Source organism: Trifolium pratense, linkage group LG4 (genome assembly GCF_020283565.1).
Source record: "Trifolium pratense cultivar HEN17-A07 linkage group LG4, ARS_RC_1.1, whole genome shotgun sequence".
Classification (NCBI taxonomy): domain Eukaryota; kingdom Viridiplantae; phylum Streptophyta; class Magnoliopsida; order Fabales; family Fabaceae; genus Trifolium; species Trifolium pratense.
In genome coordinates, this window is record NC_060062.1 from 41,096,078 (window position 1) to 41,112,313 (window position 16,236).

Consider the following 16,236-nt stretch of genomic DNA (forward strand, 5'->3'; position numbering starts at 1 on the left):
CATATGTCATTTTGGCAACCGGTGCAAATGTCTCATCACAATCAATTCCATATTCCTGCTTGTTTCTTAAAGCAACCAAACGAGCCTTGTAACGGTTGAGGGACCCATCAGAGTTCAATTTCACAGAATACACCCATTTACAACCTATGGGTTTGACATCACGAGGACAATAGACAATAGACAATAGACAATATCCCATGTGAAATTCTCTTGAAGAGCTTGAAGCTCTTCATTCATTGTTTTTATCCAACACACATCTTTAACAGCTTGTGAGTAACAAGTAGGAACATATATACTAGAGAGTGAGGCGGTCAAAGAAGTATGTGAAGAATCATACTTGTCTGGTGTATATCGATCTGGTGGTCGAGATATTCGACCAGAACGTCGTGGTTCAACTGTTACAAGATGAGGTGGCGGATCAGTGTCTGGAAGGGTTGTGGGAACCTGCTGTCTGGATTTTCTGACATATACATATCTTGGTTTATAACGTTCTATATACTGATGCAAGGCAGGAGAAACGCGATGAAACATAAATTGATCCTCAAAAAATGTCACATTACAAGAAATGCGAAAGCGACGATTAGATACATCGTAACACACAAAAGCCTTATGACAAGAAATGCACATTGAACATATTGTGCTCCAAGATTATGTCTTTCAAACGGAGGTAGGTGAACAAAACACACACCCCCAAAAGTATGTAAATCATTATAATCAGGCTGAATTTAAAAAAAGCGGATAAAAGGAGAACAAGATCAATAACCGTAGAGGGAAGGCGGTTGAACAAGAAGACGGCTGTGGATAGAGCCTCCACCCAAAATCGAGATGGCACGGAAGCTTGAAGAAGTAACGTGCGTGTTACATCAAGTAAATGACGATTCTTGCGTCCTGCCATCCCATTTTGTTGGGGGTATTAGGACAAAAACGTTGAGACAAAATGCCTTTTTGTTGAAGGAACTCTCGAAACTCATTAGACATGTACTCACCACCAGAGTCAGAGCGGAAAATTTGAATATTCGCATGAAATTGAGTTTCAACATATGTTAGAAATTTCTTAAACATAGAGAACACTTCAAATTTAGACCGAAGAAAATATATCCAAGTAAAACAACTATAATCATCAATAAATGTGACAAAATATTTATAGTGAGCATGAGAAACTACAGGAGACATACTCCATACATCACTATGGATCATCTCAAAACAAGTGGAAGCACGATGAGCACGAGACGGAAAAGGAAGTGTTTTACTTTTAGCCAATTTGCAAACAGTGCATGAAACAGATGTATTAGAAACAACATTTTTATTTCCCAACAAACCATTTTTAAATAAATGAGACAAAATAACAGAGTTTGGATGACCCAATTTCAATGTCAATCCTCATAAGAATTCAAAATTTTATTGCAAGCAAGAGATAAATGATTGGAAATAAATTGAAGTGGAAACAATCGTCCAACTTTAGGCCCCTTCGCGATCACATTCCCTGACAACTACTCCTGCACAAGACAACCATCACGAGAAAAATTAACAGTACAATTGTTATCCACCAATTGACCAATAGACAATAAATTGGAAGCAAGTCCAGGTGATACAAGCACATCCTGAAAATCAGAGTTTATGTCACCAACATCAGTGATAGAGAGGGTATTACCATCAACAATTTGAATTTTCTTATTACCGTGATAAGAATGTAAATTGTGCAAGTATTCAGAAGAGTCTGTCATGTGATTCGATGCACCAGAATCAAGAAACCATGGACGAGTAACATTAGAAGATTTACCTTGAATTCCTAAGGTTGAAAGAGCGGAAAGTACCATTTGTTGGATTATTTGAGGCTGCAGAGCACCACCATTAGATGCACCAGTGATAGAAGGACCAACTACAAAGCTGGTTATAGCATGAAAAGCATGTACCGGACGTTGTGTTGATCGTGGAGGACGAATGTGACAATCAAAGATAATATGGCCCCGCCGCTTGCAATAATTACAAAACTTATTACGAGCAAAATGTCCAAATTGTTTGCAAGAGAAGCATTTGACATATCGAACATCACGAGCAACATAGGCAACCGTCACAGGCTCAGAAATGACCACATCATGAGACATGGTTCGTTGAGTAGCAAGACGTTGTTCCTCTCTTAGAAGTTCACCAACACATGTATCCAAAGAAGGAATAAGATTCCTATTCAGTAAAGCACCTCGGACAACCTCAGATTATGGACGAAGTTTCATAAGAAATTGATCCCGCCTACTTGTGTTGTAGACCTCTTGGACGGCCGCGATAGAAGTCTTGGGAACATCAACATGTAGAATTGCAGAGTGTTCTGTCCACAAATTCAGAAAACCAGAATAATATTCTTGAATAGACAAATTACCTTGTTTGTAATTGTCTATATCGAGCTCCAATTGAAAACGTTTAGCCGCATTGTCCTGGTGATAGATACGCTTCAAATAGTTCCACATTTCTTGAACAGTGGAAAAAGATCGCAAATTAATAATCATCTGAGGTGATGTCTAAGGCGAGGGAGCCATCAAGTCCCTCACCGGTGGACCAGTAAAATATAACCGTTAGATAAGATCAACGATTTAGATTCATTCAAGTTAAAACAGAGAACATTTACATCTCGCTACACGCCGTCCTGTTAACCTTTCTTCATCATCGTAAGGTTTCAAGGTATTAACGTGAAACCAACTCCGATCCGACGACGGCGAACACTCATACCACCAATGGCGACCACCATTTCTCGTGAAATCAGAACTCCATCAACCATAGTTGCATATGCAATTTCTCGCCTGCCACCACCACACCACCGACGACAACCACCATGAAATTTGGAATGCATGAAATATTGAAATTTATATCATTTCAGTTGTAAATTTGTGCGTCCTCCATGGTGTGAATTTTGGTCTGATCTTATTTATACTACAATTTTATGAATTTTCAACATCCCTTGATTCATTTAATTTGTTTTGTGGTGGCTTATTGGATTTTCCTGAAAGATGTTTTACCTTTTTTTTTTTTTTTGACAAAATGTTTTACAAGTATTGATTGCAAATTAGTTATGTTGATGAATATTGGGGACCGAATGTTTCAAAGGGGGTTTGATGTAAATGGCTTCAGATTCTTTTCATCAAATTTTCAGCGTTAGGGACGGCGGCGCAGCGACGTTATGTCTGATGATGTTAAGGCGGACAATGATATGTCGGGAGAAAAAGAGGTTTTCGAGACCACAAATGTTGGACGGAACAGAGCTTTTGGTTTGCAAGGAAGAGAGGGTTTTGGATATGTTGGCAGAGGTTCTGGTTTGTAATTGTGTGTGGAGAGATGTATATGTTCTCTTTTTTAATTCAAACAAATCTAAACCAATGATTTTATCTAACGGTTATATTTTACTGGTCCACCGGTGAGGGACTTAATGGCTCCCTCACCTTAGACGTCACCATCATCTGAGGATCAATAGTACTGAGAATCCAAATGATAATTTAAGAATCTTTAGTTTCCCATGCATCTAAAGCAGTTTTCTCTGTTGGTGCCTTAGAGACATCGTCCATAGTCCTTCCCTTTTGACATACATTCTGAATTGAAATTCCCAGATAATTTTTGCCGGTAAAACGGACACAAAAATTATTTCTTTCTTTCAATGAGGCCATGAAAACTGCTATTGTAGTCAAGTAAGAGAAACTCTTAAAAGTCCCAACACCAAATATCACAAATAGGAGCATGCAAACAAATAACACGTGTACTCCACCAACTAGCAACACAATAACAAGCAACAATATGCGTACTGTAGCAAAGTACTAAGCAGCACGGTACTGTAGCAAAGCACAAACAAGAACGGCACAATCTGCAAACAGAACGAATCACACCAAGAGAGTAATGGCAAGGCTGAAAATAAAAGTCGGCGGCGAAGAGCAAGAGTGACAACTTAGATTGTCACTGACCAAGAACGCACAATCTGCTGGTGCGCAAAGAATTTCACGAAGAAAAAAAAAGGAGACCGGATCGGAACCTAGCGGCGACGAAAAATTTAGGGTTTGATCAAGGAGAACCAAGCTAATACCATGTCAGGAATTATGGCTTGATGTCTTTCTTCATTGTATTGCTTCTATATATAATTGCCTGAGCATTTACGACTATTGATTACAAATATTCTATGTCTGATTTTCTAAGTCTATTCTAGGAATGGAAATATATACAATTAAGGACAACCAAAGTATTCCCTTATTAACAAGATTAATTTGCTAAAATTATTATTCTCTTTCATTCTTTTTTATTACATTTATGAAAATATGATCCTATATTTAGAAATGAACATCCCTTTATTGTTATTTGAACATCAAAATAAAAATCATATATGTTTGTCTTTATCTTTCTTTAACTTTTTATCTTATAGTACAACTTACATACAGTATATTTTAAAGATAAACACTAATTTTTATGTCTACCCTATATTGTCCACTCTTACTGCTATAGTAATCAACAGAATACATGTCCTTAATACAAGTAGCAATCTCAATAAAGGATTCACATGGAAGATTTTCATTAAACAATGCTTTTCAATTTACATGCTTAGCAAACCATTCTAGCAGAATTCGATGGGACTTATCTGAAGCTTTTGCAGCCATTGCATCTTCAATGTTGTACCTGATAGTCCAACCATGTAAAACTTCAGGGAATAACTTCACATAACATTCATCCTGAAAGAACAAAGTAGTTCATCAGCCATTCCTCAATGCATAAAGAGAATGTGAAAAATTATGCAAAGTTTGGAAGCACTTTAAAAACTTTATCCAAATCATATTAAAGGTGTTAGTGTTAATGTTACACTAGCTTACCATGTTCATAAAATTAACCTTAACATTGAAAACTAATGCATTTAAGTTGATAAAAAAATTACTGACATATTAACATTGAGATGTTACAAAGATGAAGGAAGGGATCATTTACTACCCCAAGTTCAGCAGTTAGGATCTGTTCAAACTGTTTCAGAAGTTCTGGAGGACAATATTTGTCAATCTCAGCTACAAGTACAGCAATTGGAATACTAATCCCTGAAATTAACACCAAATGTTAAATGCACATATAAATTAGCAGCAGTGTAAGAACTTTATTAGTGGTGAGAATAGGTCGCAAAAAAGGAAATGATATCTACTGGTGGACTATTTATGCTGCGACTTTTTGCGAAACATGTATGATTTTAAGGTGGCATAGACAAAAGACATCTAAATTTGTGAATTTGTTAAGTAATTCCAATCAACACATAACATATATACATGTAAAACTCCTTACCCTTGATGTCATCCAAGGTGATAAATGATGGGTGTAGTAGCACAGCCGCTTGGATTAATCTAGACTTGGCAAGTTCTACCACAACCTTGGCTAATAAGTTAAAAGGGAAATATCAACACCGATCAATCATCTCAGTCATGAATCAATACATTTATGATCGTAAGTTCATTTATCTATTTAACAAATAAAATAAACACCATTGGAATCTAGCACAAGTGATTGGTGCGCAGTGTGTGTGAGTATTGTTAACTCCACGGTACCGAGTTCGATTTTTACTGATAAAGAACAAATAAAATAAACGATTATATAGGATGAAGATAAGTAGGAATCAGGAACTCACCACCCCAACAAAAAGAGGCAGCTTCAATTACTGGTTTTGCATCTTCAAAAGCTTCATTCTATTAACAGAACATTATTAACATATCAGATGATGCAATACAATTTACATCTTTTATAATTTTTTTGGTGAAAGTTACACTAACTAATCATCAAATACCAATAGTAATGTCATAAAGGTAGCTAGCTAACAGAAATTTCTAGAGAATAATCAATCATAAATGCTCAAAATATCATATTCAAATTTCCACCAAACACGCGAATTATGGATTCACAATTAGTACAAATAATCCTTGAAGTAAAAGAACTTACTGGTTGATGATCTTTCAACCAAATAGGTGTAGAGGTCTGTTAGCATTCTCTGTAATGAAAGGGTCTCCGTGTAAAAAATCAGGAACCACTACATAGTACCCTGTAGCTGCAACCTTGTTTGCAAGTTTTCTTTTCAACAGAAACAAATGGCTTAAATTTTGCATGACAACTAATAGAAGTACAAATGAATCATTTTACAAAACTTTACTTGGAAAACAAACATTAAAATCATCCATACCTTAGGTTCGGAGCTTCAAATCCTACAGAATAAGTTGAACATATGAAGTCAAAAGCACGATTCTGGTTTGAATCAATAACTTTAAGGAAACAACATCCACAAGTAGAATCACACAGCATTACATTTACATAGATAGACAGAAGAAAATAATAGGAATATTATTAATTTCATGTCGATAAGTGATAACTCAAGTACTAAGGAGAGCAGGAGTTTTGAGGTACCAAAAACTTCGGAAACCTTAAGAATGGCAAGGTTGGAATCGGAGGGACCAGTGACATAGGTGTCTAGACCACCGAGTTTTTCAACATGGCCTGCTCCATAGTTTGGATTCAGGATTGGTGCGTTTGAGCAGCATTCAGGACCTGACATTTTTCTTCTGTAATGTAATCTCTTCACTACATGGCCTCATTTTCTCCGTTTTTGGATTTATAAATAAACAATCAACTAAGATCAGAGTTTGAACTAAAAATTAAAGGAGTTAAAAAATCAGAGTTCAAACTTTGATGAACGAGAAAAAGATTAACAATAACAACTAACCTAATAACATTTGTTTATCCAACAAAAAATAAATGTTTATTGGATTAAGATTTCATTATAAGACTTTTTGGGTTTACTGCTAATTTAATATTGGGGGGATGACCAAAAGTAGCATAATCTTAGGAAGAAAAAATGATTAATTAATAATCTTCATCTTTTAACATGCGTAATCGCTGACATCCTGTTGATTGCTGGGCAAGGCATGGTCGCCGACATCCTGTTGATTGCTGGGCAAGGCATGGTGAAATGATTGTTTATTTCATCACCTATTAGTCAATGTATTCATTTTTATGGATTTTAACAATAATTGCAACACATGAAAATAACAAAACACGTTGACACAATAACTCAATAAGCAAATAAACCAAACCAAAAATAAACCAGCAAATTTAAGTAGTTCCATTTTAGAAACCAACTCTAGAGGAAAAGAGAACGCAAAATAATTCCACTATGTTGAAGAACAATACAAAATCATGTTTATGTCATAGAATTTTCCTTTGACCCCATTGCAATACCCGCCTTGTGTTTTATCCCTTCTTCTTTCTGCCTTTAGAGCAAACAATTTGCTGGTTGAAAGAGAAAACCTTAAACATATACACATAAAGCTAAGAAACACATACACATATATAAATTGAAGTCCTAATCACTTGGGATGTGTGCTGCTTACCTAAATTAGAGGAGAGGGGGTCTTGGTTTCAAACGTCAACGCCAGATAATTATATATTCCATTATTATGCATGCATAGTCGTAAACCTCGTCCGGAAACCTCATCTTATCTTGTAACTAACACACACATCCCAATTAATACATATGCATAATACTTCTGTCAAAAACAGAAACACATACACATAATGCTAGATAACATATAAATTAAAGTCCTAATCACTTATTCGTAAACAATTTCAGAAGACAATAGTCAGAAAAGCCACTACAGTTAAAACATCTAGTTGTTGATAAAATTGATTTAATATACCACTCTGTTTCCTAGGCTTGATCACAAATGAAACGAAGTGTCCTAGCCGTCGGAATAAAACAGAGTTTCCTTTCATTCGGTATAGAATAATCAAAGTTATATATAGGCTGATTAAAACCACGAATAGTAGTCTAAAAATATGATTTCTTAATATCTCAAACCACAACTGTCCAGAGGAAGCAACATTATATTTATACAAATACGCTGATGAATCTATCAATAATCTGTGTCCAACACGCAACAATACAGCTTTTATTTTGTTGTTGAGTAACATGTTGCATGCTGCACTTCAAGTACACACGTAGATACATATGATATCAACTGACGAAGATTTCTCATTTGAGATGTTTAGCAAACCAGTCCAGCAAGTCCTGATGTGCCTCGTCTGCAGCCTTCACAGCTTCTGCATCTTCTGGGTTGTATCTGACAGTCCAACCATGTGAAGTTTTAGGAAATATTTTCACAAAACTTGCCTGCACAATAAAAATAGGTTCATGAGTCACTAGTGTTTAAAAAGGTGAAAAAGCTAAGTAAAATAATTTGACTAATTATATATTCTTGTAACTAACAACATGTGTGTGTGTGTGTGCGCGCGCATCCGGAAAAAGATAAGATTATAATATCAAACAATGGAAGATAACCACTAACGAAAAACTAATCTGACCACAGGTTTAGCAGATAGGATTTCTTCAAACTGTTTCACAAGCTCTGGAGGAGAAACTCTGTCAATCTCAGCTCCAAGTATAGAAATTGGAATGTCAACACCTGAATTTAAGAACAATATTTAACCATTAGAATATGAAGATCCTCGTTAAGAAATATGTTTCTCCTAGTTCTACTTGGTCTTTAATCAATCATTGTAAAAATTAAATATCTGATCTGATCCATTAAACTACCCGTGTAGCATTTAATTGGCCACTAGGACTAGAAGCATAAATTAAATTCCTAGTCCATTAAAACTGCATCTTATATAGTCAGCAGCAAATGAATTCCTAAGTTTATCACTAATATATAATCATTTGTATATGAATTTAACATAATAACATATACATAAATATTACTTGAAAACATGTAACTAGCAAACATGATTATATTGATGGTAATCACAATTGACAAGAGTCTTTTTTATAACAAGAAGCCATAACATAAATTTAGTAGTTTCTTTCCGCGTAAGATTTTAAAGACATTCTCTATACAAGAATATGCAAATTAAGAAGAAGAAAAATTCAAATATTGAAAATCCATACCCTTTATGTCATCCACAGAGATAAATGATGGATGCAATAGCACAGCAGCTTGAACAAGTCCGGATTTCGCAAGTTCAGTGACAACCTTAGCTGAGAAAACGAAGCAAATATTGTACATTCTGTGAGTTCAATTTTTTAGCTTAGTTGCATTTCAAACATTAAAACCGACCAATGAATAAACCAATGAGGAGCTGAAAAACGTCTTCATACAGAAAAGGAGGGACGATGCATAGAAATAAGTAGAATGAGTATCACTCACCACCCCAACAAAATCCAGCAGCCCCGATAGATGAAACACCTTTGCTTTTTATGACTTCGAGCATGGCTTTTGCATCTTCAAAGCCTTTATCCTATTAATATAATAAAATTAGGTATGAATAATCAGAGAATGACCCAATTTGTACATTTAATTTGAGACAATTTGTAATGTTCAATCAACAAATCGAAACCACCAGTAGAAATACGAGGGCAATGACTGAAGTGATAAAAAAAATTACATAAACAAGACATCTGAAGTTAGTCGGTCATTCACATTCCAAAATCAAAATTCCAATAAGTATACAAAATTGGATTTCAATTTATTAGAAAAAACAAAAAATTGTTTATTTTTTTAATTATTAAAGAAAAGAAAATCATAAACAACCAAGTAAGGTTAAATAAGAACAAACCGTTCCATGATCTTTTATCCAAATAGGCCAGGGCTTATTAGGGTTCTCAGGATTGAAGGGTTCACCATTAAGGAAGTCAGGAACAACCACATAATAACCAGCAGCTGCAACTTTATCTGCAAGCTTCCTTCACAGCAGAGAATAAACAATATTACTTACCAGGTGAACACATTAAAATGGACATGAGAGAGGGAGAGGGAGAGAGAGAATGCATTGCCTATTAAAATTAAAAATCTAGTCAAAATCTAACATATTGTGTAACCAAGTGATTGGACTGAAATGGTTAATTAGTTTAGATTAAGGACGAATCCTTCGAGAGAACCCAAATTCAAATTTTGGCCGGAACAATCCTTAATCAAACTTTACTTATCTCATGGCTGAACTATGAATTACCAGGGGCCCCTTACCGCGTGACAAGAGGGTTAAGACCAAAAAAACATCTAACATATTATGTACAGTAGCATAATTACGTTCATGAATGATCACTCTCTAGATTACACTTATACTATTGTCCCTTCTAGTTCGAAAATAGATTATAATTTTTTTCATTTTACTATTAGATCATGCTAATTTCCAAAAATTACTAAATTAGACATAGAAAGTAGAGAGAAATTAGCTATACCTAAAATTTGGCGCTTCATATCCTGCAAGAAAAATAGAGCATAAGCAGTTAGTAGAAGGTTTTGGTGAATATTAGCAAATAGTGATTATAAATTGATTAAGCATGGAATTAAGCAGTAAAAAGTACCAAAAACATCGGAGACGAGAAGAACAGCGGAATTGGAATTAGGAGAACCGGTGATATAAGCATTAAGAGCACCGAATTTGTCAACGTGACCAGCTCCCGCGCTTGGATTCAGAGTTGGTGGATTTGAGCAACATTCTGGTCCTGACATCTTTGCTATTTTCAATAATTCCACTGAGTGAGGGAGGTAGGTAGGTAGGTTCTAAGTTCTAACTTCTAATAAATCAACAAACAAACAATTGGAAATATTCCTTGATTTTGCGTTAGCACTTACGTCAATGGATACTTCAAGTCAACAAGGTTTCCATTTTTGTTTCTAGCTGATTAAATCAAAATTTGAAAGTAGCGGGGTCATCATATGGAAAAATTCAATCTGATATTCTGATCCGATTGAATTTCATGCGGTTTAATTTTTATCGGTTTGTAGATATCCAAATTATAAATTGTAAATTTAAATATTAATATTATAAAAAACATTAAAGTATAATTCTAGTTTATTTTCTTTCCTTCTTCAATGCTTCACCAGGTGTAATTTCTTGAATGTCTTTTTTTAAAAATATTTATGAGTGGAAGTGAGAAGTCTAAAAAAATTAGGAAGATGGTTCGAGGAGAATGTTAGGAGGGTAGTGTGAAATGGGGAAAATATGTTGTTTTGGAAGAATAAGATGCTCCTTTGTGTGATAGTTTTGATAGACTTTTTAATTTGTCATAACATAAGAATATTTCTGTAGTTGAGATGTATCGTCAAAGATTAGGGTCACAGGTGGGGGGTGGAGGTGGCGAAGGCAGTTGTTTGCTCGGGAGAAAGATCTTGTTGTGGCATGTTGTGCTATTCCGGAGAATAATTTTTTGCAGGTGAACATCGGATTCTTGAAAATGGCAACTTGATCCTTATGAAGACTATTCCGTCAAAGATGATCTAAGGAGGACCACGTAGGCGAGTTGGAGCATCATAAGGCGGTTTGGAATAATTTTATTCGTTTAAAGGTATCATTATTTGCAAGGAGGCTGGTCTAAAATAAACCGTCAACAAAAGGCAATTTGGTGAGGAGGGGAGTGACGCATTTGAACTCTTTACTTTGCTCAGGTGTGACTTTAATGAAACAACTAGTCGCTTATTTTTTTAATGTGGTCTTTTTTCTTCTCTTTGGCGTGCGATTGCAAATTGGTTGGGAATTAGTGATGCTTTTTCAATTCCTGTGCGATATCATGCTTTACAATTTGGGAGTAGCTATCTATTTAAAAAAGAGACATGGAAATATTTTATGCATTTGGGTGATTACACATTATCTTATTTAGGAGTTGTAACCACTCAATTTGGTGTTTTTAATTGTCTGTTGTGAAGGAGGCCTGTGACCTTATTCTACCACTCTGTTTCCTAGGCTTGATCACTAATGAAACGAAGTATCCTTGTTCTAGCCGTAGGAAAAAAAAACAGAATTTCCTTTCATTCAGCATAATAATCAAAGTTATATAGGCTGATTAAAACCACATAAATAGAAGTCTTAAAATAGGATTTCTTAATATCTCAAACCACAACTGTCCACAGGAAGCAACATTATATTTTTACAAATACGCTGATGAATCTATCAATAATCTGTGTCCAACATGCAACAATAAAGCATTTATTTTGGTGTAAACTGAAGATATGTGGAATGAGTAACATGTTGCACTTCAAATACACACGTCGATACATACGATATCAACTGACAAAGATTTCTCATTTGAGATGTTTAGCAAACCAGTCCAGCAAGTCCTGATGTGCCTCGTCTGCAGCCTTCACAGCTTCTGCAACTTCCAGGTCGTATCTCACAGTCCAACCATGTGAAACTTTAGGAAATATTTTCACAAAATTTGCCTGCACAATAAAACTAGGTTCATGAGTCACTAGTGTTTAAAAAGGTGAAAAAGCTAAGTAAAACAATTTGACTAATTAAATATTCTGGTAACTAACAACACGTGTGTGAGTGCGCGTGCGCCCACGTGTGCATCCGAAAGAAGATAAGATTAGAATATCAAATGATGCCAGATAACCACGAATGGAAAATTAATCTGACCACAGGTTTAGTAGATAGAATTTCTTCAAACTGTTTCACAAGCTCTGGAGGAGAAAGTTTGTCAATCTCAGCTCCAAGTATAGAAATGGGAATGTCAACACCTGAATTTAAAGACAATAATTAACCGTTAGACTATGAACATCTCTGTAGTTAAGAAATATGTTTCTCCTAGTTCTACTTTGCCTTTATTCAATCATTGCAAAAATTAAAAGCCTGGTCCATTAAACTACCTGCGTTGTAATTAGCCTTTAGAAACATAAATTAAATTCCAAATCCATTGAAACTGCATCTCATATAGTCAGCAACAAATGAATTCCTAATTTTTTCACTAACATATAATCATTTGTATGTTAATTTAACATATACACTACTATTACTTGAAAACATGCAACTAGCAATCATGCTTAAATTGATGGCAATCATAATTGATAAGCTTCATTTTTTAACAAACCATAACATAAATTTAGTAGTTTGTTTTGGCGGAAGATTTTGAAGACATTCTGTAAACAAAGAATATGCAAATTAAGAAGTAAAAAACTTCAAATAATGAAAATCCATACCCTTTATGTCATCCACAGAGACAAACGATGGATGCAATAGCACAACAGCTTGAATAAGTACGGATTTCGCGAGTTCAGTAACAACCTTAGCTGAGAAAAGGAAGTAATCATAGTATATTCTGTGAGTTCAAATTTTAGCTGAGTTGCATTTCAAATATTAAATCCGATTGATGAGTAAACCTATGAGAAGCTGAAACGTCTTCATACAGAAAAGGAAGGGTGATGCATAGAAATAAGTAGAATGAGTAGCACTCACCACCCCAGCAAAATCCAGCAGCCCCGATAGATGAAACACCTTTACTTTTTATGGCTTCGAGTACGAGTTTTGCATCTTCAAAACCTTTATCCTATTAATATAACAATAATAGGTATGCATCAGAGAATGACACAATTTGTAATGTACAATCAACAAATCGAAACCACAAATAAAAGTGGGAGGGCAATGGCTGAAGTGATAAAATTACACAAACAAGACATGAACTTAGTTATGCGGATTCCAAAATCAAAATTCCAATAAGTATACAAAATTGGATTTCAATTTATTAGAAAAAAACAAAATTTATTTCCTTTTTTACTTATCAAGGAAAAGAGAATCATAAACAACCATGTAAGTACGGTTAAATAAGAACTAACCGTCCCATGATCTTTTAACCAAATAGGCAATGGCCTATCAGGGTTCTCGGGATTGTAGGGATCGCCATTAAAGAAGTCAGGAACAGCAACATAATAACCAGCAGCTGCAACTTTGTCTGCAAGCTTCCTTCACAGCAGAGAATAAACAATGTTACTTACCATTACAACACATTACAGTGGACACAATATATATATATATATATATATATAGAGAGAGAGAGAGAGAGAGAGAAAGAGAGTGCAGAACGAAACATCTAGATTGTATTGGTAGGTAGATATTACCAATAAACCAAATGATTAAATGACAATTGCTTTGCATGTTAAAATTTAAAATCTAGTCAAAATCTAACAATATTGTGTAACCAAGTGATCGGACTCAAGGGGCTAAAGAGCTGCGATTAAGGATGAATCCTTTGAGAGAACCATAATTTGAATCCTAGCCAAAACAATCCTTGGTCAAACTTTCCTTACCTCTTGTCCGAAAACCGAATTACCAGGCCCCCTTCCCTAGAGACAGGAGGGTTCAGACCAAAAATAATCTAACATATTATGTACAGCAGCATACATACTTTCATGAATGATCACTCTCTAAATTACACACTTATATGTATCTTCTAGTTCGAAAACCAATTATCATTTTTGTTTTTTCATTATTGATCATGCTAATTACCCTACGAAAATTGAAATTGTTATATGCCACCTGAAGAACATGCGGAAGTATAATTTAAAGAGGTAAACAATCTTCACAAACTCTTGTTAATTAGAATATATATGAGCAATTGGATTAAAAATATAAAAAGAAACCAGAGCTCATATATGCAGGCACTATAATTCAATGACCCAAGAAACCTAACTGATGAGAAAAGTCAAAATCCCTTTGAATTACAAGGTAACTTACATTGAGTTTGGACTGAGAAAGCCAAAATAACTTGTCGAAAAAGATAACTAAACCACCAAAATTTACTAAATTAGATATAGAAAATAGACACAAGTTAGCTATACCTTAAATTTGGCGCTTCATATCCTGCAAGAAAAATAGAGCATATGCAGTTAGTAGAAGGTTTTATTGAATATACCAAATACAGATTTTTGTAACTTTGAAATCGACATAAAATTCATAGCCACAAAAAGTACATAAAAAAAAAAAAATTTCCAGAATATCAAAACAGTATGATATACTATCATTATCAACTCCAATCCAATAGTACTAAAGTCATAGAGACCATGGTTTTTAAACAATCGCATCAAAATTGTTGGTTAATGAAATTAAACTAATGGATAATGAGTTCTAACACTACAAATTCATTAAGCAAAATTGAATGTTTAAATAAATTAAAAAAAAAAAGATGAATAAAGAAATTGAAAAGTATGATAAAGCCTACAGTAAAAACTAAAAACGGTATCTAAGAAATGGAAAGAAAGAATCGAATTGAACAGAGGAAAAAAAGGGGTGTAAAAAGTAAAGAGATAGTAGTAGTACCAAAAATATCGGAGACGAGAAGAACAGCGGAATTGGAATTAGGAGATCCGGTGATATAAGCATTCAGAGCACCCAACTTGTCAACGTGACCAGTTCCTGCATTTGGATTCAGAGTTGGTGGATTTGAGCAACATTCTGGTCCTGACATCTTTGCTACGTTCTTTCACACACACGTATCAATATCCTATATCTCACAATTAATCGGATTGGTTATAAAAGTGGAATCTAACTCAACTAAGTTGGAAATATTCCTTTGAATCAGTCCATATTTGAAGTTTTTTGTTTTAAATTGAAAAATGAATGAATTTAGTATATATTATTGACTAGATACGTTATTTTTTAAAATTAATTTAAAAATTTAAATTTTGTTTATATATGAAATTAGATAGAGTATATATATATATATATATATATATATATATATATATATATATATATATGAAGTTTTTAGGATTGTTAAAGTTTAGGGCAAATGCATTCACGAGTCTTTAAATTTCATGTTTTTAGATCTATAAGTTTTCTAGCTAACAAATTTGTCTTTTAAATTTTTAACTTGTTGCACTGTTACTTGTCTCGAGTTATTCTCCTTTTCAGTTGGGCCTCAATAGTCTAGGTTGTATGGTTCACGTCAGATTGAGTCTCAAATTCGTCATGGTTATATCAATATTTAAACGTAGAATAACATGGAATCTAAATAAGGGTGAGTTGGGTAGCTCAACTTATTAAGCTAGTTGAGCTAAGGGTTAAGGAGCAAGAGGTCCAAGGTTAAGTCCTGACAAAGGAGAAAAAATTAACATAATATTGTAATACTAACGACTAACGTTTCTTATAAAAAAAAAAAGTTTAACGGTGATGATTGATCAATTTTTTTATTAACAGGTTCTAAGAGGAAGAATTCAATAATCTATAGTTGGACCGCAAAATGAGTAAAATTTAATAAAAATTTATTTTGATTTTAGTCATCGCTGTTACAAAAAAATGTTAGTTGACTAACGTCTGGCCATGTGATGTGACAGTGTGATGTTTGATTTTTTTACGTGTGACATTCTACATGAACTACCACGTCATATCTGATGTAATATCATTTATATTTTTCAATTGTAAATCAGTTATCCTCCAAATTATAGAGACTAATTCTGCTTGTAAAAAAAATAGAGACTA

General features: G+C 34.3%; 3 protein-coding genes and 1 pseudogene across 3 annotated transcripts in view; all 4 read right to left on the bottom strand.

Annotated features, from left to right (window-relative positions):
* Positions 1–14,557, bottom strand: part of LOC123919602 (mitogen-activated protein kinase 15) — a 29,933-nt gene extending 15,376 nt beyond the window's left edge. Inside the window, exon 1 of the mRNA XM_045971558.1 lies at positions 13,805–14,557. The gene's annotated coding sequence lies outside the window, so the exon portion shown is untranslated. The remainder of the gene's footprint in view (positions 1–13,804) is intronic.
* LOC123919607 lies at positions 4,343–6,583 on the bottom strand (annotated as a pseudogene).
* Positions 7,810–11,045, bottom strand: LOC123919606 (endo-1,3;1,4-beta-D-glucanase-like). Its single transcript, XM_045971564.1, has 7 exons — positions 10,349–11,045; positions 10,223–10,244; positions 9,601–9,727; positions 9,192–9,282; positions 8,933–9,022; positions 8,350–8,450; positions 7,810–8,158 (listed from the first exon to the last, which is right to left on the bottom strand). Exons 1-7 carry the CDS (start codon positions 10,494–10,496, stop codon positions 8,021–8,023), a joined length of 717 nt encoding a protein of 238 aa, XP_045827520.1. The 5' UTR covers positions 10,497–11,045; the 3' UTR covers positions 7,810–8,020.
* On the bottom strand, positions 11,843–15,366 carry LOC123919605 (endo-1,3;1,4-beta-D-glucanase-like). The gene is made up of 7 exons (XM_045971562.1): positions 15,076–15,366; positions 14,598–14,619; positions 13,596–13,722; positions 13,219–13,309; positions 12,963–13,052; positions 12,403–12,503; positions 11,843–12,203 (listed from the first exon to the last, which is right to left on the bottom strand). The coding sequence occupies exons 1-7, from the start codon at positions 15,221–15,223 to the stop codon at positions 12,066–12,068; spliced, it is 717 nt and encodes a 238-aa protein (XP_045827518.1). The 5' UTR covers positions 15,224–15,366; the 3' UTR covers positions 11,843–12,065.
* Between the last annotated feature and the right edge of the window lie 870 nt (positions 15,367–16,236).